General features: G+C 38.8%; 2 protein-coding genes and 1 long non-coding RNA gene across 8 annotated transcripts; 2 read left to right on the forward strand and 1 right to left on the reverse strand.

Annotated features, from left to right (window-relative positions):
* The first annotated feature begins 56 nt into the window (after positions 1-56).
* NDUFB1 (NADH:ubiquinone oxidoreductase subunit B1) lies at positions 57-2,878 on the forward strand. Of its 2 annotated transcripts, none has more exons than XM_041119288.1 (4): positions 57-159; positions 1,202-1,346; positions 2,540-2,730; positions 2,804-2,878. In XM_041119288.1, the coding sequence occupies exons 2-3, from the start codon at positions 1,207-1,209 to the stop codon at positions 2,574-2,576; spliced, it is 177 nt and encodes a 58-aa protein (XP_040975222.1). In that variant the 5' UTR covers positions 57-159; positions 1,202-1,206; the 3' UTR covers positions 2,577-2,730; positions 2,804-2,878. The 2 variants fall into 2 exon arrangements, with proteins under 2 accessions (XP_040975222.1, XP_040975223.1); XM_041119289.1 differs by having other exon boundaries at positions 61-159; positions 1,205-1,346.
* A 566-nt stretch (positions 2,879-3,444) lies between these two features.
* ATXN3 (ataxin 3) lies at positions 3,445-21,008 on the forward strand. Of its 5 annotated transcripts, XM_030007213.2 has the most exons (11): positions 3,445-3,539; positions 7,178-7,342; positions 7,870-7,914; positions 9,271-9,356; positions 9,773-9,839; positions 12,196-12,283; positions 12,537-12,669; positions 13,765-13,940; positions 14,373-14,496; positions 15,242-15,330; positions 15,995-21,008. In XM_030007213.2, the coding sequence occupies exons 1-11, from the start codon at positions 3,516-3,518 to the stop codon at positions 16,087-16,089; spliced, it is 1,092 nt and encodes a 363-aa protein (XP_029863073.1). In that variant the 5' UTR covers positions 3,445-3,515; the 3' UTR covers positions 16,090-21,008. The 5 variants fall into 5 exon arrangements, 4 of the variants coding, with proteins under 4 accessions (XP_029863073.1, XP_029863074.1, XP_040977941.1 ...); XR_003922434.2 differs by lacking the exon at positions 14,373-14,496; XM_030007214.2 differs by lacking the exons at positions 7,178-7,342; positions 7,870-7,914; positions 9,271-9,356; positions 9,773-9,839 and having other exon boundaries at positions 3,491-3,539.
* On the reverse strand, positions 14,374-22,959 carry LOC115338578. Its single transcript, XR_005931965.1, has 3 exons — positions 22,428-22,959; positions 14,626-14,669; positions 14,374-14,464 (listed from the first exon to the last, which is right to left on the reverse strand). It is a non-coding gene; the product is annotated as an uncharacterized LOC115338578 (long non-coding RNA).
* Positions 22,960-23,171: the final 212 nt, after the last annotated feature.

Below are 23,171 nucleotides of genomic sequence, written 5' to 3' on the forward strand. Positions count from 1 at the left end.
GAAGGTGGAAGGGTAACGGACGGCACCACCGCGAGGCCGCCGGGGGTGAGGGCCCTCCTCCCCCTCTCGCTGCGCAGCCGGTGGTCTCTCCCGGCCTGCTCGCGCCGCCCGTTGCCCTTGGTGCGGCCGCTGCGCGGGGCCCGTCGGCAGCGAGGAGCGGTACCGGCTGGGGCCCGCGCGGGGGGCGGGAGCAGCCGAGGGGGTGTTTCCGTGGTACCGGCGTCCGTCTGCGCCGGGGGAGCCTCGCCCTGTCCCCTGTCCCCTTCGGCCGGGACGCGGGGCCGGGGAGTGGGAGCGCCCCTCAGTCCCGGGGCTTTATGGCGCTCTTGCCCCCCGGGCACGGGCGTGCGGGGGGCGGTCGGGTTCCCAGGCAGGCTGGGGGCAGCGTTTCTCCGCGCCCGGCGGGGCCGGGAGGCTGGCGGGGCCCTCCCGTGGGTCGGTACCGTGAGCGCCGGCCCGAGCCGCCATCGCGGGCGACGGAGGGAGGAGGGGCCGGGAGAGGTCAGGGCCTCCCGCCGTGCTCCCTCCCCCACACCGGCTCGGGTGTTCGGTGCGCCGCCGGCCCGCAGCGGCTGTGAGAGAAACGGCGCCGTTGGTGCCTGTCCTCTGTAATTAGCATGGCGTTTTGAGCTCGCGGCTGTATGACTTCCTTGGTGTCTCTTGTAGCTTGCAGCAAGACGCTAATCTGGAAGGCTTCGGTTGGGTTGGAAAAGGCTCGCTGGGTTTTAGAAATGTCCGTTCTTCCTTATCTGTCAGTTCCCCACCGAATGTGCAGCGTATCTTTCAGCCTTGTTACAGATAGTAAAGCGTCTGTCTGCAGGAGTTGAGGTTATAAATGCATTTGTAGCGTTTTACAGAACAGCAAACTTCTGCATTGCTAGAGTTACTTTAGTGGATAAATTACTCTAGGACATTTAACGGGAACTATTTCACCGGGGATATCTTAAAAGAGATGTTCTGTTTCTTTTCCATTTTAGGATAAAATCCTATTTCCCAGGGCCAAGAGTTAGTGAGGATTATTTCTAAGAACCCTGTGTACGGGTCTGTGAACAGCATGTGTCTTGTAGGAGGTGTTTGATGGCCTTCGTGTTTATTATGGTGTTGTAGGATCCTAGAAAGTGAGATTAAAGGTGCCAGGTGTGCAACAGTTTCCATGTATGGATCTATCAATAACTCTTACCTGTTACACTTTTCTTTCTAGGAGTCATGGTGAATTTCGCCCAAGCTGTGCGTGATCACTGGGTTCACATCCTTGTTCCCTTAGGATTTGTGATTGGATGCTATTTGGACAGAAGGAATGATGAAAAACTGTCTGCCTTCAGAAACAAGAGCTTACTATATAGAAGGTCTGCTTTATGATGCCTCTTAAATATATATATAGTTACCTTGCAAAGTGCTTCTCTGTTTTTTTTGAGAGTCTTTAAGTATGACAAAAAAAAAATCAGTGATGCTGTCAAAATATTAAAGGGAAGAAAGCCCTAAAAATTTCAGAAAGCATACGTGAAGGGTCATACAATAGGTCACTAATGCCCTCTGAATATCAGGGCTTTAGGAGCCATCTTAGTCATTAAAGAAAGGATCATTAACTGCTGTCAAGTTCTTAGTCATGAAATGTGGAAACCATCATTTTCTTGCTCTGAAACTTCAGCAGGAAACACAGTGCTTGAATTTTAATTTTCAACTTTTCAGTGGATTATCAAAAGCTTCTGTCTTAATTTTAAAATTACCACAATGCATTTTAACTAATTATAAATTTGTGTCATTTAAAAATAATAAAGTTTTTTAAAATTAATACAACATCTATGTTGGCAACTGCTGTACCTTCACTGAAGGACGTGGTTATATACACTGAACACTTTGGGCTTAGTGGCTGACTTCTCCAGGAGAATTTAGATAACAATGCATTGTCTCATCTATGTCAGTTCTCCAAATTCTGTATTAGACCATAGGGTTAACGAAACAGAAAAAAAAGATCATGCTGCATAGCATGGACTAATAGTAGGAATGTTATTTTCAGTTTGCAGGTAGATAATTTTTTTTTTTTTACTCTGGTCTCACCTAAATTAGTTCTGAGTAAGAAAGTAAGCTTACTACATAATCCACCCGACTGTTACATTAGCACTTTCCTTACTGCAGTTGCTGGTGAAGTTGGGCTGGTATTTCAGCATATTGCAAAAATCCCCTCTGCTTTCACACCTAGTTCTCTTCCCACCAACGCAGTGATTTTTTTTTATTTAAAAGAAGTAGAATTTTTCCTTTTGCATCCCATTATGTAAAAAGTGTGTTAACTCCTCGGAGATCAGCTGTTTTTTGCTTCCATTTAAATGAATGGGAGTTAAGAGGACTCAAGCCATTGAAGCTTTGGAAAGAAAAGAGGAAGGTTCTCAGTATCAGAAGGTTTTTAACTGACAACGATTGCAAGGAAAGATAAATTTATACATAACTCTGAAAATTAAGGTATTGTAGAATAATTAATTACATTTATTAGTAATTATTCTGCAAAAATTATCCTGATTTTAGTTTCTTTCTCTCCACACAGAGAGTTGAAGCCTGGTGAAGAAGTTACATGGAAATAAAGGCTGCTGATGAAATGGAAAATATTTTCGTTTGATTCCTCGTCGTATCTCACACGTTGAAAGACTAGGATTATGGTTTTTATCTTGAGAGAATATGTAAAGCAACAGAAAAGGACACCTGCAATTCATCAGTGCTAGTTTAATTTCCAGTCTTACTTTTTGGAAGATGATTTAATTACATGACTAGTATATGTTCAGGAATTCCATTAGTCCATAAGTGTTGAGAAACTTTTGTCCCCAGAAGTCACACTCTGGAGCAGGGAGGGGGAATTATGTAATAAAGAAAAACTGTGCAAAAATTACTGAACTGTATGGTGTGGAGTTCATGTATTTCTAGCTAATTTATGAACTCGCCTTGAAAGGAATACTTAACACGGACCCAGAATGTATGTGGTCGACGGTTGTTTGTTTTTTTTTCATTGAAGCGAAACAAGTTTGTTTCCAGATTCCCTGTGTAGCCGTGTCTGCCCGGAGCGGCAGCGAGAGGGGGGGCTGCGGCGGCGTTCCCGGGCGTGAGGAGGGGAAGGTGCTGAGAACAAGCAGGGAGCTGGCACTGCGGGGCGTTTGCTAAACTCGGTGACGCAGGGAAATCTGGCCTTCCCGAGGGAACGGGGCATTCGGGGCGCTCTAGAATTCGCGCCGACCACTCGAGGAGAACAGGCAATACCCCTTCGTTTGCCGCCCTGCGGGCGCGGCCGCCCGCCCGGCACCGCGTAGGGCGGCAGGCCGGGGGCGGGAGTTGGCGGCCTATCAGCCCGGCGGCCTCCTTACCGACAGGGGGCGTCGCCACGACTGCCAGCCCTCGCGCCGGCCTCGTCCGGGCGGCCTAGCCCAGCAGGGGGACTGCGCGGATTGGCTGCAGCGGGTCGTCGAGGAAGGGAAGGTTTGATTGGCTGGGGAGGACACGTGAGGCGGAGGCTGCTGCCGTTGGCAATAAACATGGAGTCAATCTTCCACGAGCGGGTGAGTGAGGGGTTGGGGGGGTTGTCCTGCTCCTGGCGGAGGCCGGCCGGGGTAGAGGGGGTTGCGCCGTCGGATGGGCCGTCCAGGCCGGGGCTGCTTTCTCTGAGGAGCTGCTCGGGTCGGCGGCCGGGTCTCCCGTCCCTGCGCTGGCCCCGAGGCAGCCCCCGGTCCCCACGCGGTGCGCTTGGCCTGTGCCCTGCCCGCCTCGGTATCCTTCCGGTGGCGGGATGAGGCAGCGGGAAGGTTTCCTCTGTCTCCGGGGAGAGCTGGGGCCCGCTCGCGCGGCGATGCCGGTGCCCGTGGCCCGGCCCAGCTCGGCACTGCGAGGCCTGCCGGCTCTGCGGGGAAAGGAAATGTTGTTACTGGAGATCAAAGAGGGCCAGGGCTGAGCCTCGGCGTTTCCCCTCGCACGGTGACCGCTTTTCTTGGGTCTTTAGAAACAGACCTCAAGTATGGGAAGGTGCGGGCTCCAGCTGCTTGTGTTTCTTGAGAGAGATCTCGCACGGCTGAGAAATGACCATGAAGGTGAGCAGCGGCAGGCAGGGCTGTTTCTGTACTTTCAGACACATCTCTTCGCTAGCCTGGCTTGGTTGGGGCTGTGGAAGGAGCAAGGAAAGGGGGAGCTGTGAAGGAAATCCTAGTTCGTGTACTGTGCTTCTGTGTGCCGAACAGCGTTTCCTGTTTTGGAGGACAAACGCTTCTATGAATTGCTGTGGTTTATCCAGGTTCCCAAATATGAGCTATTTATGCTTTAGTGCTATTCAAATATAATTGTCTTTTTCATGTACTTTGGCAATGTCTCTGCTCCTTTATTGTGTTAAAATTAACACTAGTTTTTATACACTGTTCTCATGCGTAATGGTTGGTTTACTTAGCAAATAAAGCAAGACAGCTGTATAACTTCCAAAAAAAACCCCAAAACCCCTGTTCTAAATCCATAGAACCTGAGGAGTGTTCTTGCAAACTAGGTTTGGGTTGCAGAACTTCAGAGGATGAGTGTTGGATTTCAGCCGTTATGGCCTCTGCTACAGTGACCTTGAGTTCCAGACCAGATTTCAAAATGAGTTCAAAACAAGTGTACCCTTCTCTTCTCTGGCCTGGCCTATCATACAATGAAATTATAACTTTTTTTATGATGAAGTTGCTTTCTAGTTTAATAACAAAACTGCTGAAATTTAAGTGACAGAGCATAATACATTCCAAGTTATGAGCTGATGGTAATTTGTAGTTGCTACAGGTTTTGGGGGAAGGAAAGGTACAGTCTTGGGTGTCTCACATGTGAAACATAAATGCTCCCTGGTAAGTTAGTTACAAAGTTACACTTGAATGCCTGTTAAATTGGAGTACCAAATATTTTTATTTCATTATCATTATTATTCTAGGGAAGATTTAACTGAAAGTCTGTCTTTTTTTCTTAAGGGTTCCCCCCCCCCCACCATCAAGTGCACTATCTTAGTTCCTGTCAAAATATTTAACATGCCGCATGTACACGCACACCCCCTGCTTGAATCTGCACACCTCAGATGTTCCAATAAAAAGGCATGAAAAACATGGTATTTATAAAGGAAACTTAACAAGACAAAAGACCTAAGCAACGTGGCATTTTTAATAGCGGAATGACAATTGCAGAAAGTAGGACATAGGGGTGGGGCTTAAGGAGCCCCTACCTTAGAAGTTGGTCCATTCTTTGATAAGGTACAAGTGATTGAAAACACTGAAAGCAGGGCATTAGTTTATATCATGATAGGTTTCAGTGAGAGGATTTCAGATTATGGAAAGATGCGGTATTCTCTGCACAAAAAAAAATTGAAGTTAATGTCAGTTAAAAACTGTAAGATCAGTTTTCTTTTCTGTACTTTGCACTTAGTATGTACAAATTTTCCATATGAAAATTAATGTTTATTACTTTAAGGTAAAACTGTACAAATACAGAAAGGTCCTTTTAGTGAAACTAAGATATAAGCCTGTAATACAACTCATTTTCAAAGGTATTTTAATACATCTCTTTCTAATTCAGTTTCATATAATTCTGGTGGAGAAACCTGTGATTCTTGAGCAGGTTCTTCTGTTACAACTTTATCATATGACCAGCAGAAGGCATGTGGTCCCAAAGGGACAGGAGCTGGTGTTTAGTCTTGAGTTTCTTGTTGTGGGCAGGACATGAGCTGGAGGAGGTTTCTGGATTCTGTTGAACCCTAGCTGTAAAGCCAGTCTAGCTTTAATAACTCATTGCTCAATTGAGTGATGAAGCCCTAGGAAGATTCTGTAATCTGGGGTAAAGGGAATTTTTTAGGTTGCTGCTGTAAGGGAGATCATGGGAGACTTGTGCATATGATTTGTATGAGGCTTTCATGGAAGTTTAAAGAATATTCCTCCAAGGCATGCTCTTGTATTCTTGGTTTCTGTGGGTTTGGTGTGAGGGAGGGGTGTTCTTTATTTTTGTTGAGGGGTTTTAGTTTTGTTTTTAATAGAGTGCATGCACATTAGAGTTCTTATTGTAAATAAAAATGAGGACTGTTTAAAACAAAAGAGAAAAGCAGGATTTGGAAACTGATGTTAATCTTATCTTGCACTTGTTTTGTAATTTGTAATGAAAGGTTGGTTGCTTTTCATGGGCAACTGTGATTTGGTTTGGTTTTGGTTTTTTAACCAATATTTATCTGCCCTTATGAAAATGATGGAGTGTGATATGTAGCACAAATTAAAAAATATGTGATCTGAATGAATACAAAATCATGACTGATACTTCTAATTTACTCATTTTTAATTCGGGTTGACAGTCTAAAAATGTTATATTACAGTTCTGTTATCTCCAATGTGCTGGATATGTAACAAATTATCTGAAGTGTTTTCCATTTAAATGGTTTATCAACAAAAAAATATTTTCGTTGTTTAATATGCTGAATTTAATTTTTTTCTTGTCACCTCATCATTGTCACCAAGATTTTAGAACCAGTACTATTAGCTTCTTTTATCTAGTTATAAATTTCATGTGGAAAATGAGGTTTGTTGCTCGTCCAGCTCCTAATTACTTTCTCGGCAGTAAACAAATTGGTTACAACCCGAACTGGGTGAGTAACCTGAAATGAAGGAAATAAATTCTGTAGATGTATACTTTAAATCTCTCCAAAGTCCTAACAGTCTGCTTTTCTTTAGCCACATGTGGAGAGCAGATTGCCAATAGTCACATCTGGCAGGGAAGAAATTTAAAAAAGAACGAGAGCATCTGTTGCAGAAAACATTTGTTACTGGGAAGTAGATATCTAAACTGTTTCATTTTTATGTGGTAGGGATTTGGAAGAGGACAGAATGCATTGTCTTGATGGTTGCCGAGTCCTTGTGTGATTTGGTCAGGCCATTGGCAATTTTTACAGTCTTTTCAAAAATAACATTGTTACATGAAATTTAATTCCTCTGAGAAAATAAAGTAGTATGTGTGTTGGGTTTTTTCTCATCAAATTGATGGGAGAGTTGTACTCCGTAGCTTGCAGTGTAATACATCTGAAGAATATATGGCATTCTGGGTGAGTGGGGAGGGCAGGAAGTTTGCGAGGATGAAATGGTTGAGTCATTTTACAGAGTAAAACATTAACTTGTTTTTTTGTTGTCTTTGGTATTTTTTTCTCTTCCAATGTTAGCAAGAAGGCTCACTGTGTGCTCAGCACTGTCTGAATAATTTGCTACAAGGGGAATATTTCAGTCCTGTTGAGCTATCCTCTATTGCACAGCAGTTGGATGAGGAAGAAAGAATGAGAATGGCAGAGGGAGGAGTGTCTAGTGAAGAATATAGAACATTTTTACAGGTAAAATCATCTTAATTTGAGGCTTGATATTTGCCTGCAATCTAATATTGTGTAGCACTTATTCTTGCATAGCTAGAGAAGGTTAATTTTCTAGTGCTAAAATTTCTTAAATTTATACATTTTGTCATTCACGCATCTTAAATTTGGCATTTTCAAATGTTACTGGTACAGCTTTACAATAACTCTACAAAAAGCTACATTATCTTCATCTTACAGGTAGGAAGGTCAGGCATGGCAAGGAGGAGGATCAGCGATTTGCCTATTGTTTTTGTAAGCCAGTGGCAGAGATAGGAACAGAAGTTCCTGTGCCTGTCTGTTCTTTAAGTGCTGGGCATTTCGAATTTAAAGGTTTGAGGTTTTAATTAATAAGCTTATTTGGGCATTGTAATCAGCCTTACAGACTAGGACATATTGAGTTGTTGCTTGAAGTATGTGCAGTTATATTTATTTTCAAAACTGAATTATTTCTGACCTTTTATGCTTACACCATTTTCCCATTTTCTCCCTCCCAACCTCGCACTGAGCAGCAGCCTTCTGTAAATATGGATGACAGTGGATTCTTCTCAATTCAAGTAAGCATGGCTTTATACTGCCAGAATTTTTTATTTATGCAACATAGGTTCTCTCATACAATTTAAATGGCATCAAGCCTTTTCATCTAGTTTCCAGTTTATAGGCTAAATGGGATTAAGTGCCGGACTTCTAAATCTTCAGAGTGTTTTCCGTTAAGAGCAGTGACTTGCAGTTCTTCAGTTCATGGGCCCTTAAACACATAGTAGAAGCATGGACTCTTGAACTGTGAAATGACACCTGCTGGCAATAAGTTTGATTTCTAAGTTTCTTCGTTTGGGCACTTCAGGTGTAGACCTTGGCTCTGATAGACTACAGGTGAAAAAGCAGATTTGAGATTGTTTTCTCTAATTATAGACCGTAAAGCCCTTGGCAATGGTTACAGGGTGATCTGTAGAATGGAAGAAGCTGCAATATCTGCATTCCAGTTTTTACAACACACTTCAAACACTTTAGAGCTGGGTTTTTTTCTTTTTTTTTTTTTTTTAAGGACCATAACGGAAAAGTAATTAATAATAAATACTTAAACCAGAACAACAACAAAAAAGGTATTGAACACTGAATTGGGGCTTGTGTCTAGCACTAGAGCTGTAAGCAATGCTTTGTACCTTTGGCTGTCTCCTGAGCTTTCAGAGGTGCTTGTCAATCTTCCAGAATCCCTTGAGAGCATCTCTTCTTTATGGCAGGACAGGGCTGTTTTTCTATTTGGTGAAAAACCATTAACAGTTTGGCATTTCTTGTATTCTTGATTGTGCTGCTTCAGTATTGAAGCTGAAAAATAATGCTTCCTCATATTCTACTTTTTTTGTCCTGTCATCGCTTTGCTCACTTGCTACATAGTTGGCTCACTGAAAGGAAGATGAATTGTTAATTTAAAATTTCCTACAGCATTATTTGAGATAGCTTTAAACAGTTATTGTAAAAGTTTGTGCTAATGTACCTGACTGATCCTGTGACAATCCAGTGGTGCAAAATTTCCAATAGTTCCTGTGGGGAAGGATGACATTGTATTGGGGGGGGGGGCGGGCAGAGAGGTACATTGAGAGCAGAGATGACAACTTGTGAAGTGTCTGTGGGAGGTGCAGTTACAGCTTTGTCTGGGGGAGTAAGCCTATTAACACACCTTGGTTAAATCCTAGTTTTGTTACTTCCCCCTAGATACAGTAATGTGTGTTATGTTTGCATGTAGATTCATGACAGTTGCGTTTTGAATAATGTGATTGCTAGGTTTGCTAGCAATGTTTTGAAATCTAAGGTTTATTAAAACAGTATAATTGTTTATAGCAACTAAGATAGTTGCATTGCTTAAATTTAGATTTGACTGGTTTGACTCATGAAAAGCGCTATTTTTTTGACAGGTTATAAGCAATGCTTTGAAAGTTTGGGGTTTAGAACTAATCCTCTTCAACAGCCCAGAGTATCAGAGGCTTGGGATCGACCCTATGTAAGACAACTTTTTCTTAGCACCCTGCTTTCATTTTACAGAAAAATAATACTCTTAATCTATGATTTAAATCTTTCTTTAAAATTACTGTTTCAAGCTCTGTTGCATTCTGATGTTTTTATTATCCCCTCTGTCTTTAATTTTTTCCTTTTGGGGGTGTGTGTGAGCATCTGTCCTCTGTGCCTTCACGATATCTCAGTATCTGTGGCCTCACAGGTATATGGAGATTTCAGTAACGTTGACAACTTCCTAAATGTTATTAAAGCACTATGAGTATGCTGTAACATCAACAGTTGTATTACTGAAATTTTAATATATAAGTTTAAATTAGTGGTAGCAAAGAACTTAAACATTAACATGCACTCCAATATTAGAGTATTTAATTTTATCTATACCTTTTGTTTTTCTTTTTACAGAAATGAAAAATCATTTATTTGTAATTATAAGGAACACTGGTTTACAGTTCGAAAGTTAGGAAAACAGGTGACATTGTCTTTTTTTATTTAAAAATTGACTTCAGAATGGGGGTGGAAAAGTGGTTGCGAGTAAACCATGTGTTGGCCTTTTGCAAGCTTTTGCTGCAGTTTGATTTAATAGTATCCCATATTAAAAAAAAAAAAAAAGTAAATGTTTGTTATATCACAAAAATGCCAGGCAGCTTTTTGTGAATGTTAGCCTGGGGAAAGACCCTAGGATCAATCCCATCAAAGTGAACCTGTCCTCTAGGGAGCTGCAGCTCTGGTAGAGTCTGTGTGATGTCTTAAGCTCTTTTCTTTCTTTTCTGCATGAAAAATAGCAGAAAAATTGGACAGGGGCTAATCTTAGACAAGGATTAGGATCCCTATAGAATGCAAACTTATTTTAATGCACTAAGTTATTGACATTGTAAAAATAATTTTGCTTGTTTAAATGGACAGTAGGTATAAGAAAAAGTTCAAATTTCAAATGTAATAATATTTATGATTGCTAGTATTTAACATAAGGCTGGGGAAAGTAGAATCACAACTTTGTACTACTTTAGAAAACTTTCTGAAACAGTTGTATTATAAGCAGGAAATAGCTATTAAAGGTAAGGGATAGCCATACAAGTATATGGTACGTATATAATAACGCAAGTCACATCCATGTCCCTTGTAACACCAATGTAGTGTTTTATTTCAGTAGCCAATCATTGTTCTGGATCATACTGCATAAGCTTTTATACAAGATAAGCTGGTTTCATGTTGGGTTTTGTGTCATAGAAAATGTTCATGAAATAAGCTTTTAGATTCTACAGTAGTAGACAGGAGTCTCTTTACACATTTGGATCATTTTGCAAGTGGTGTCTACCTATGTTGTCATCCAGACTAAAAAAAAAAAACCAACAAAACCCCTGAAATTAAACATTTCACCTGTGAGTAAACAAATGAAACTCTGCTGTTCTGCTTTAGTTTAAAAGTATGGCTAATGTTTACAAGCAGTTTTTGTATATTTGATATCAAAAAGGCTGAATGGTCTCTTAAAAGTATGGGAATGTTCCTTATATATGCAGCCATGTAGGGTGAGATAGCAACCATTTCCAAAATGTTTTAAGTTGGAGGAGGGATGTCTTTTGCTTGTACATGTGGCTTGTAACCACTTGAAGACAATACTAGGTGTCTGTTACCTAGAGAGTAATGAGAAAAGATAGACAAAATAGGTTGACTTAGATTTGACCTGCTTCTCTTCTGTTACAGTTAAAGCAAAATTAGTTTACCAAACCTTCCTCCTCCATATTCCCTTTAGAAAGTTTGTCTGTAATCTGTCCATTGTATTTGTTTACATAACTTTTTATTCCCCACTCCTACACTGTTGGTCTTCTTACCCTTTCCTAGTGGCAAAGGGTGTTTTTGACAAATTACGTGACTGAATGACAGAATGGTAGATAGCCACTTACCTGTATTCCAGGTGAATTACAGTATGGGCCTGACTGCAATTGTGTGACTGCATATATGGAAGTTTGGGTAGATAAATGCATTTTTGTGAGAATGGAGATAGAATTCTCCTTCTGCTACCTGAAATGGTGCTTCCTGGTTAAAATTGGATAATATTGAACAAGTATGGTATAAAAAAGATTCTTCAGATTGATTGCAATATATATGGTGTTTTAAAGGTAGAATATTTTGTTGTCCATGTTAAATATATTTTCTCTATAGAAGAAGTATTATAAATTACTAGTCCTCTTCAGGGAGATAAGAAATGATCTGTGTATATTTATCTCAAGTGTCCCCTATTGTAATATTATGCTGTACTATCAACATATTAAATTTGAGTTCATTTTTCTTAATTTTTAAATTTAAAAATTATCTCAGAAGTAAAAAATAGTTTTCAGCATCACCAGCTATTAAAGGCAGAATATTTAATGGAAGTATTTCATGGAAAGAATTCAATGTTTGTTTCCTGTATCTATTAATTTCTTAAGAGACAGCATTAGCTTATGAAGGGTTTTGTCCTTCACTAGTCTCTGAACAGATTTAGAACTAGGATTAAGCAGAATTTTGGAATTATGTCTGAAATAATTCTTCTACCCTTATATTTTGATTTATCTGTTTTAATCCGTTCGCCTGGTACCAGTGTTCAGTAATGGGAGAGAGCATGCAGTAATTTCCCCAATTCGGATCTCCTGTTAGCTGAAGAATATTTGAAGGGTCACCTTTAGCAGTATAGGTATTGTGCTTCAAAAGACTTTTAATTTGATAATTTATTTACTAGATTTATTCGGATATTCCATCATAGAAAATGACCACAATGTACAGAAATGGATTACCGAGTAATCTTTATGCTAATTTGTTCTCTCAAACCTTTTTTTTCTTAATTACAGTGGTTTAACTTGAACTCTCTCTTGATGGGTCCAGAACTAATATCAGATACATATCTTGCACTTTTCTTGGCTCAATTACAACAGGAAGGTAATAGTAACTTGCAGATGTTAAATCTCATTAATTAAAAGTAGGTAATAATCATTATTTATTAGATCTTTATGTATTCACTTAACTACCCTTAGTTTTGTGATTGAAATAGTGAAATAACCCAAGTCCTTATAATGAAAGGTAGAGCCTTACACTGTAATAAATTGCACATCATTGTGTTCCATATAGCGTACATTTTAGAGTGTTTATGCATGCACCTTAACGCTGTAGACTTACAATTTATTTTTCTCAGGTTATTCCATATTTGTAGTAAAAGGTGACCTGCCAGACTGCGAGGCTGATCAGCTATTGCAGATGATTCGGGTACAGCAGATGCAGCGACCAAAACTAATTGGAGAAGAGACAGCACAGTCAAGAGATCAGAGGTAAGGTAAATAGATTTCATTTTAACAGTGTTCCATATGATTGGTTTCCATGATTAATGCCTATGTGGAGACAACCCTCTTAAGAAGTAATTAGAAGTACCTTTAGTGCAATATGCTTACTACTGTTGCATACAGTAAAAGCAAGTTGGTAGAATACAGATGGTGTATTTTTAAGTGGGCAAAAACAACCTTAATAAGGATTCAATCTTTCCATGTGTGTAAGTGTTGTATAGTGCAGATTTTTAACTTCATGATTACAATAGTTTTCCAAGTATAGTAAAACGGGTTAGCAAATCTTACCAAACTGTGGTTAATAGTGATCAATCTATAGTTCAGAGTGGCTTGTGCATTCTGTCGTAAGTAGAAAAGAATGAGAAACCTGTATCTGAATTGTACATCATATAAATCATACAGCATTTCCTTTTGGAATAATTTCACTGTAAATATTGTGGTGCTCTGTTGTGATGCATACTGCTAATATAAAACATCCTTGAAAGCGTATGAAGTACTACTACTGCAATAATTTTATCACATTTTCATAGTGAATAAATTGCATACTGATAAAAAGGCTTAAGGCTTTTCAGAGGAATTAATTATTATTTCTTCCACTTTGTGAAGGTAAACTGTGTTGTAAATTGATCGAATAAAAACAAACTACTTGGCAGTAACATGGGAAGCATGTATAGTTTACAGAGAATCTGTTGCTCTAGTGTGGTCATCAAAGCTTCCTAAGAAGGAGACCACATGCACTATTTTCTTCTGGTGTAACTGTTGAAATAGCAATAGGTTTGACTAACATGTATTTCTGCTTTTTGTAGGCTTATTATTTTTGAAGTTTTTCCTATAGAACAGATTCTTGTCAATATGTGCATGGGTTTAGAGTTGCAGTATTTTCTTTTTTGTAGGCCTTTTGTGCTTTTTCATGTAGAAATGAAAATATTTGTTTATATAGCAGATTTTCACAATAGAAATGTTTCTTTCCAAAGTTAGGAAAAAAGCAGAGTTAAATCAGCAGAAAATACTTACTTTAAATCTCACAGTAAAAGTTAATATCATTTCTGTCTGAATTCTGCCATAAATGTATCAATTTCACAGGCTTCCCAGAAGTGATGTGGACCAAGCAATAGAAGTCAACCATCCTTTTGATGGAGCAGGCATGTTAGATGAAGATGAAGAGAATTTTCAGAGAGCCCTGGCTCTAAGTAGGCAGGAAATTGATATGGAAGATGAAGAAGCTGATCTTCGCAGAGCCATTCAACTCAGCATGCAAGGTGCAGTACTCATCTAAATTTCTCTTACAGTGTTCATGTTGCTTATGCTTTAGGCAGCTACTGAAACCAGTTTCAGTCAGCCACTTTATCCAGCATGTGTCAAGCTCTCTGAAAAGACTGGCTTTGAGGCATGGAAAGACAATCCAGAATTTCCTGTAACTATCTCCTTTTTGTTTTTTGAAAAGCTGTAACTTTCATGTTCGCATTGATCATTAGGAAGCAAGAACAAATTGGCAAAGGGTGGCAGGAGGGGAAGGGCAACAGTCCTAAGGTGAGGAGGAGAGATAGTATCAAGTGAAGTTAGCCTAGGTGCTTATTTCTCCAACAAATTAGTCTCTTCCTGTGAAGTTTGAAGACATTTCCTTAAGCTATTTTTCATTTACTAACTTCATTTTACTGTAATTAGTAGGATATGGCATGTTCTGGTTTTAGGTAGTCGTCGAAGTGAGTTCTTGGACTCATTACCACAGAATGTTCCTCAGTTACCTCACACCAGTCAGACAGACTCCCTTTCTTCAGAAGAACTGCGAAGGAGAAGACAAGCATATTTTGAAAAGTAAAGTAGTTAATAGAAAACTGCATGTGGAAGTACATGTTGTATTTTTCGGTGCTTTTGGGGTGTGGATGGGTTTCTGACTGAGGTCTAGCTTAACTTTTCTCTCTTAACGTGTTTTCTTAACAGTACCTGAATTTTGCTATTCCCAGGTGGTTCCTATGAAGAACAGAAACCTGTAAATAAGAGGGGATCTGTTAGTAATGCAACATCAGTCTTGTGAAGAAAGAAAACATACATGTTATAGAAGTATTTTAAATGAAATCCCGTAAATTTCTGTAATTATCTTCCTGAAGAAAAGTATTCTTTCTCTAAGACTTTGCTTCTGGTAATGAAGCCTCTGATGTGCATCACATGAAAGCGTTCTAGATGATATTTTATGTTGCTGTTTTGGAGTACCTTCTTAACACATAGTTGGGGTATTGTTGTAGCTTTTCCTTATCTCTGTCTCCTAGTGATGGAGGAAATAAAGACCAGGAAGAAATGCTATGGATGGGAGGAGTTAGACTTTGCATGAGAGGATAAGAACACAGACCATCCAAATTCTGGGAAAATAGTGATGTGGCTTGGAGTATAATGTTGGGAGGATAGGTGTCTGAAGGTTAGGAAGGTGAAACGATTGAAGACAGTTTAGGTGCAGGGGTGTTACTGTACCAAACAGCTGACTCTTGGCCCTCCTTACAATGACGTAGACTTGATACAGGTCTCATACTGATGTTAATCTTCTATAAATTTATAACACTTTCAGGCAGCAACAACAGCTACAGCAGCAAGATCGGACCCTGAACCTACATGATAAGCCAACTCTAAGCTCAAGCACTCCGGAAGCTGACCCAGGTATTGTTTCTTAAACTTATTTCCAACACTGAAATATTTATGTCTTTTTCACCTTTGTATTGTGCTCTGTTTCTTTCCTTTCCTAAGTCTGCCTACTTCCTCGCTCCAGCAGCTATTCAAACTGTGTCACAGCCATTACTCGTTTTGGCAGTGAAGGAAATGTTCACTTTCTTGAAAAGCCTGTTCTGCTTTGAATGTCAATAACCTGTTGCAAAGTGAAGAGCGTTACTATTAGACTATTTGAGTTCTGGCTTTGCTTTTTGTTGTTCTGTTTGGCTTTAGCATTACAAATTGTAATCTTTGATGGGATTTGTGCCAACAATTTGTTTTCTAAATTACTTTTAAAGTTGCATGACAATGTAGTAAACTTGGAGTAATATCTGACAAAATAACTGGAACCAGTTTTCAGCAGAATGTAAGTATGTAGGCCTTACCAGTATTAGGTATTGGTGATCCAAAATTAATGTGTATTACTTGTTACAAACTGACTTGTGGATGGAAAGCTAAGTGCCTAATGTTTAATGACTTAAAAAAAACAAAAACAATTTTGGGAGTGGGGTGGAAACAGGTGGGTGTGGACAAAAGGAACAACGAAAGCATTTAACTGCAGTTGAGAACTAGCTCTGTGCATTTATTATAACTTACATGCATTTATTTTCTTTAGGAGGTGATATGAGTGAAGAAGACATGCTTCAAGCAGCCATGAATATGTCTCTGGAATCTGTTAGAAACCACTTGAATACAGAAGAGGAGAAATGATGTAACTTTTTTTCCCCTCCCCCCCCCCCCCCCCCCCCCCTTATTGGCAAAACACTAAGTCTCCATTATAATTTTACTGTGTGAATGTTGCACAAGCAGGGTTCATTTCAGAGTTCTGGAAGCAGGAATGAAAGGGGGTCTGGAGGTCAGTTTAGAGGGAATCTGCAAATACAAAAAAGATTGCACTAATTTAGAAAACTGTAGCACTCCTACTACAGAACATCTGTTCACAGAGTAGCTGTATTAAAATTGCTTAAACTATTCACATGAACAAAGTTAGACATGTGTAGCAGCTGTAACTTGCATTTTAAAAGCAAGTTTACGTTGTTTTGAAGAATATAGAAAATACAAAAAGTGCCAAAACCCAGCATCGACTGATTTCCTTCAGTACTAATGGAAAAATAGATACAAGTAATAAGTTGTGCTCACAAATGACTAAGTTTTTATAAGAAATCACTTAAAATGGGAAAAAGAATTAAATTCTGTTTATCTTAGATAATATATTTTGTGATTGTTTATTCTGAATGACTTAATGTCAACTTTTCAATCCTGCTGTCCACTTTTGAAATGACCCATTCTGCAGGAGAAACATGAATCCATAAATTTCTTACTTTGCAACTCAAGAGAAAATCTTCAGTGTATTGTTGATTATGATGTTACTTCTGTATCTTTCAGTGACTTCTGACCTTCTAATACTTTCTGATTTTACTTCCAGTTCCAACTGTAGGTTTTACTTTCTTCAGTCGCAACTAAAATTTTCAGATCCATGTTTAAAGTAGGATTTTTGCGTTGCCTTATTGTCATTTGGCGGGTAACTTGCCTTCTTTGGTTTGTTTTTTTAATTTGGTTTTGCTTTCTTATGCTCTTTCTAGTTATGCCACTATCTACTATAAAAGTAGTGTAGAATTAGTTGGGTTAAAGAGGTTTTCTTTTCTACCTCTTCTGGAGTCTTTTTTCCTCTTCAAGCTCAACCCTTCATTCTGGCCTTCCAGTATGAAAGAGCTGTAACTGAGTCTAGGAGAAAGGAGGAGGGGATTTAGGTGCCATAAAGTCAGTGCCACACCCATAAGGTGCATTCCTGCAGTCTGAAATGACCCCTGTGCAAGTAGCTCTTTTAAGAATGAATATTTATGTCTGTGTGGATGTTCTTTCTGAAATGCTTTTTATGAGTGTCTGTCAGAATGTTGCAGCTTTTCCAGGAATGGCCTTTATTCACGCACCTTACGATTTTTTATCATGCTGTTTCTGATCCTGAGAAAAATTGGGGGAGCAAACTATGTGAGATAGCTTATGCTATTGGTTGTAAGACATTTGCTTTGGTATCCAGGATGAATGTGTAACAGGGTGACCAAACCTGACTTTCAGCTTCAGTGCAACAATTGAGAGATGTTTCATTTTCCTAAATGGTGCTTGAAATACAAATTCTGTTTACATATAAATTATATGGAAATATGTTGTAGATAGAGTGTGTAAGCTGTAGTCCACTTAATGCATTAACAGTTAGCACAGGCATTCTAAGAATCTTTTGAAGAGAACCCCAAATTTCTTTATCAAAATATTCTAAAGTTATTTCATTGCACAATAGTAACATTTAATTAAAATTAGTGTGAAATGAATGGTAGCTAGATGGAAATACACATTCAGCATCAAGTAGTACTGTACATGAAAGGGCTCTTACCTCTCAGTAAAGATTTGTTTACAGCAATGGTTTCTTGATAGCTTAGGATATTATTATATTATACATAATTGGGCTAAATTCTGTTTTCCTTACCTGTGTGCTGAATTTCTACCAGAACTACTGGTATGTGTAAGACAATGTGGATTTTGACATGAGACAGCACTACTTTTTAAAACCTGATTTTAAATTTTGTCTTTTTTAAATAATTCTGTCATGCATATTAATTATAATATCTGTAATGTCTCAAATTAATACAGCTAAACAATGGCTTTAAAAGTCCGTGTGTGCATATGCCATTTTGAAATACTATATTTTTCAGGATGTAAATTTCTGCTTTCAGTTTAAAATTTATATGAAACTGAAGACAGGAAAGGAATCTCTAAAGCACTGAATTATTTCTTTGCTCATCTGTAAGTTATCCACAGCTTTAATTTCCCTTCTTTTGTTGTGCCATAAACTGATTCTGAAATAAGACTCTGAATTTTATAAATAGCTATAGGCTGGCAATTTGATACCAGTACTTGGAACTTGGACCTTTTATCCTCTATTATAAGAATATAATAAGAATGTATTATTTTCTATAGCTATATAGTGTAGCAGCCCCATATTAAAGAAAAAAAAAAATCTAAGCCCCTTGAATTACATTAACCGTAACCTGTGACAATTACATGTTTTTATAATCACTAAAGCATGGAGGTTTGCATTTGAACTTTCATGTCACTTTGTAAGTTACTTCAACACCCAAGTGTTTTATTATGTAAGGAATATAAAGTAACAGTGCCTGAAAAGCACAACTGTGTCAATCATTACAGGGCTAACCATATTCCGTGTAGAAACATTGTCACTCTACAAATACCAGTTTGAATTTCAGAAGAATGTCAAGTTTAATGAAGTAGGTGTATCTGCCTAGTCAAGCAGTTAAGAGGTAGCAATTTAAGCTACGTATGTTAATTCCACCAAAGGAAAAGATTAATACTAATTGATGACAGTACATATTTTATAACCCAGACCTAAAGTTCAAAATGTGTGGACCTGCCAAGAAGCTGTCAATAAAAAGCTGATCTCATTTTTTGGTGTGCATTCTTTCACTGATAAACAGTTCTCAATGTGGCTGAACTATGCTCATAAAGCGTTTACTAATTTAGAGCCTATTCCTAGTGTTACCTATTCTGTCAAGTTGAAAGTTTTTTTTCCCATGTTGTAGCTTTAGGCCGAAGTCCATTGTAAAGGAGCAGAAATTGATTTTTAAATTTTTTTTTATTGCAGTATGATATTTGAGGGAATTTCAGATTTCATTCATCCAACAGGTGTTTACTGTCTTCCTTACAGTGAACAGTCCATGTGACATAACTTGTGTTTTTCTGCCTATAGAAGTCAAAGGAGTGGGGGGAATAACTGATACATCAAATATCTTCCAAAATGAGTTCTCTAAGTATAATTCTGTAAAGTGCTTTCATGGTCTTGTAAGGAAGGCAGGAGGAAAAAGTGTTGTAATGCAGTCATGCTTGAATGCAGTTCTTGTTAGGCACAGCAGGTATAAATGTGAGCTATTTAAATGCTCACATTTTTTTGAAACTAATCTGATACAATACTGGCCTACTCTCCAATGTTTGGGCTCCTTGTGCCCTTCAAACAACTTCAGCAAGTTTAAATGTAATTTTCAGCTAAGGTACTCTTACTGGTTTTCATACTTAATTACTTTGCAGACTACTTAAAAATAACCAATACAAAGTTAAATCTCTGATGTGTTTTAATGTTGGACTATTGCTTCTATTATAAATCTATAAAATGGTGGGGAGTTTAAAATGCCTGCAGCACGTCTAGTAAGCAATTCTGTTTCTGTATCTCAGACACATACTGTCATTTGCAAGCTGCTTTGTTTTATTACAAAAGTGACAATTAGGCTTTTAAAAATGAACAAGAACATGTTACAGCTCTAAAATGCCAGAAATTTTCTAGAATTTAGTTATTGTTTCAAATAATGATGAAAACGTACAAATGGTGGCCTTTTTACTGAGAAGTATTATGGGGAATGGGATTGGAGAACTCTAGAACTCAGACTTACAAAGAAGTATTACTGTACAATTCATGTTATCAGCACATACTTTTAAAGGAATCAAAAAAAGAATCCAGGGAAAAGAAAAACTGAAGTGGAAACTTTTTTTAAGGGCTTAGATATAAAATTATGTTGCTCGCTTGGTAAGCCATTACTGTCTTGCATCAAACGAACTTAATTCCTGGGAACCCTTCATAGTTACTCACAAATCTTTTAAAAAAAAAAAAAAAAAGTCTAATGGGTAAACATATCTACCCATTCGCCCCCATACACATAATCGGTTGTTCAAGTAAGAACAATACTTAATACATTCAAACTGGCCAGGCCCAAATATTCAATACTTTAGTTTTGAATTAGTAGCTTCTTTGTGTTGTATCCAGGTTTGCATCTTAAAAGCATGGGCTGTTTTGCAATAACTTTTTTAACCTGCATACAGACATTTTGCCTTATTTGCATTTCAGACATGGAGGGAATGCTTTAGTATTTAACCTGCCATAGTCATCTACTTCCCCAATTACAGTTCTTTAGAATGTTAAAGTACATGTGACTTTTCAACTGCTTTTACCAAATCAAAATGTTTTTATTTTCTTTGTTAAGAAAAGCAACTAATTGTTACTACACTTAGATAACTTTTTTTTTTTTTTTAACACTCACACCACTCCCCCAGTATAGCCACTGTGTGAATTCAGGAGGGGAAATTTATAAAAGGGTTTGAACAGAAAGGGATGTAATATTTAAATGCCACTGTGCAAAAAAAGGAGAAAAACCTTGATATTGTCTCTAAAGCATGCAAGCATTGATAAAATTTTATTTTTTGCTACATGAAACCCCATGTGTACAAAACACTGTAGTGTTAGGATTTTGTAAGGGAGTAATTTTTTTCATCTCTTGTCTAATAGTTGTGTATTTTAGAAATAATTTTCAGTAATAGATTTTTTTGTCTTGAGACTGCTTTCAGTATCATGTTTTTGGCTCTGGATTCCTATATAATTGTCTCTATTTTGTGTATATAAAGCATATAATACTGAAAAGATTAAAAAAAGGAAAGCTGAAATGCTTTGTCATTGTTTTCACTGGAAAATGGCAGTGCTGTTTGATATTTTGAAAATGCTCTCCAAGTAGGCACAAATATATATGGTTGTATTTGATATCACTTTTTAAAATAAATATTATTATAGCTTCTAATGTTTCTCTCTTGACACAAGTAATTGCATATGTGCTTTCCCTTATGTGGATTGGGCACAGAATCATCAAACATTAAATTCTCAACTTTGATATCAATAGGCTTTGCACCAGATGTTGTGTATATATATTAGCAGTGGGGTAATTTTCTGTTGCTCATAACTGACATTTTGTTGTCTGTGATGTCTTTTCATCTGTTGATATCCCCAAATTCATGTAAAGACACTCCTGTTAGGAAGCAAGTTGGTGCTGATTATAGTTATGCTACGTCTTTGAAAATTGTATGCTTTCTAATTTTAAAATAAGCTAATGTTTCCTGTTTTGCTACCAGAATATACATTCTTTTTGTGGCACAATGCAGTTTTGTAGCTTAGTCAATCCTTTTCAGCAGTAGATGAAGCCGGTCAGCTAAAGTTTCTAGTTTTTCAAAAGTAGTAATTTAAAGAATTGGGGGGGAAAAAGCCCTCTGTGCTACTTTCTTGACTTCTTGCCTTACTTAGCATTATAAAATAAACCACAATAGGAGACAATTTCCCATAAAAATGAATTAATCAAATGGTATTGGAAAAGATGACATCTTTTATCTCCTATGGACCCATACGGTTTTTGTTAAGCTACAGTAGAGGGTGTTCTGAGCATTGTAAACATTTCATATCCATTAAACCCAATGTTTTAAACTAAAATTAACAAAACTGATCAAGAGATACATTTACATTTCATGCTAGTACTTCTTACATTTCTGGTGCCTTTTTTTTTTTTTTTTTTGAGCTAGAAATTGATTTGAAGTAGTGTATGATCATGATGGATAATTGTAAGGGTGGTAAATATACTACTAAAATTTGGTAATGTATAAACCTGATGGAAAAATTGTTCACTGAAAAAGAGGGAAAGCAATATTTATTAGAAAACTGTCAAACCCAACAGCTATTTCAGTTATTTTTAACTTATAAACTCTTGGACCACATACTGTGCCCAACCTCAGAGTTGCCTCTGAGTGACAGTGGACAGTAAAGCTAAAAAGGCAATCCAGTATTGCAGGCCAGCTACGCAGCCTTCACCAAGGCTCTGCAAGATACCATTTGGGAAGCAACTAAGGATGGTTTTTGCATAGCTGCCTGGTAATGTTTGTCAGCTTTTAACTCCAGAGCACGTGCATTGTGCTTGCTGAATTCTCAGCTCCTCTCTAAAAATGTGAAGATTTCAGCTGTGAAACACTTTCTTCTCAGTTTCATTTTACCATTGATGTGGTGCTTTATTTATTAATTTTTATGTAGTTATTAATCTGAAACACAATGAGCTAGCTGCCCTGTATTTCATTTCCAGTATCGGCAATTTTTTGTATCAGTATTTTTCTTACTGCTGTAATACTGTATTTTTTGTAACAGTGTAGTACTACTTCTGGTCCCTAATAATTTTACATACCTCGTTTGATCAAAACTGGAAAGAACTTTGAATCGGACCAGTGCCAGGGTTGTGGCTGGAAATCTACCCAAGCATCCACCACATTTACATCCACACCAGAAAGGGGCTAGCGTTTCGGGAACTTGCCCATTTTGTGAAAATGTGTACTCGAATACGGTGCGTCTCTAGTCCTGTAGCAGTCGGACGCGGTGTTTTATTAATGACACATGACCCAAGTACGTGTATTTCGCAGGGTTCACGTTAATCACAGGTCCTTACAGGCCCATCTCCGCGCCCGGCTGACGTGTCCGTGGTGCCGCCGGCCCTGCCCCGCCCCACCACCGGCCCCCTTGGCGCCTGCCTCCGCCCGGCTTCGCCAGCTTCTCTGTTCCCCCAACTTCGCTACAGCTTCATGTGCCAGCTTCTCCGTTCCCCCAGCTTTACTTTTACACGGACTAAGATTTATTTACTTATTTTTTACACACACACGCACGAGGCACACCGGCCGGGCCTGCTGACAAGGTGGGCCCAGCGGTAGCAGCTCAAACTCAACCACGTACCCTGGTTGTGGTTTTGTTCCTCTGAAAGCGACCACGTTTCAAAACCGCGCGTCCCCACGGCCCGGGGCCCGCTGCCTGCCGTGGGGGAAGCCTGTCAGCTCGCGGGGACGCTGCCTCGGCCTCCGTGCGTCACCCGCCACACACCTCGGCCGCCAGCTAGCGCCCGCCCGCCCCCGCCGCCGCTCCGCCACTGTCCCGGCATCCT

The sequence above is a fragment of the Aquila chrysaetos genome, chromosome 2, assembly GCF_900496995.4.
Source record: "Aquila chrysaetos chrysaetos chromosome 2, bAquChr1.4, whole genome shotgun sequence".
Taxonomy (NCBI): domain Eukaryota; kingdom Metazoa; phylum Chordata; class Aves; order Accipitriformes; family Accipitridae; genus Aquila; species Aquila chrysaetos.

What these genes read in the sequence shown, in the direction of transcription:
- NDUFB1 (XM_041119288.1), top strand. Translation starts at nt 1,207, where the DNA reads ATGGTGAATTTCGCCCAAGCTGTGCGTGATCACTGGGTTCACATCCTT. An exon ending in AAGAGCTTACTATATAGAAG is followed by an intron (nt 1,347 to 2,539) that starts GTCTGCTTTATG and finishes CTCTCCACACAG; the next exon opens with AGAGTTGAAGCCTGGTGAAG.
- ATXN3 (XM_030007213.2), top strand. Translation starts at nt 3,516, where the DNA reads ATGGAGTCAATCTTCCACGAGCGG. An exon ending in GTGGATTCTTCTCAATTCAA is followed by an intron (nt 7,915 to 9,270) that starts GTAAGCATGGCT and finishes TTTTTTTGACAG; the next exon opens with GTTATAAGCAATGCTTTGAA. An exon ending in GGCTCAATTACAACAGGAAG is followed by an intron (nt 12,284 to 12,536) that starts GTAATAGTAACT and finishes TATTTTTCTCAG; the next exon opens with GTTATTCCATATTTGTAGTA.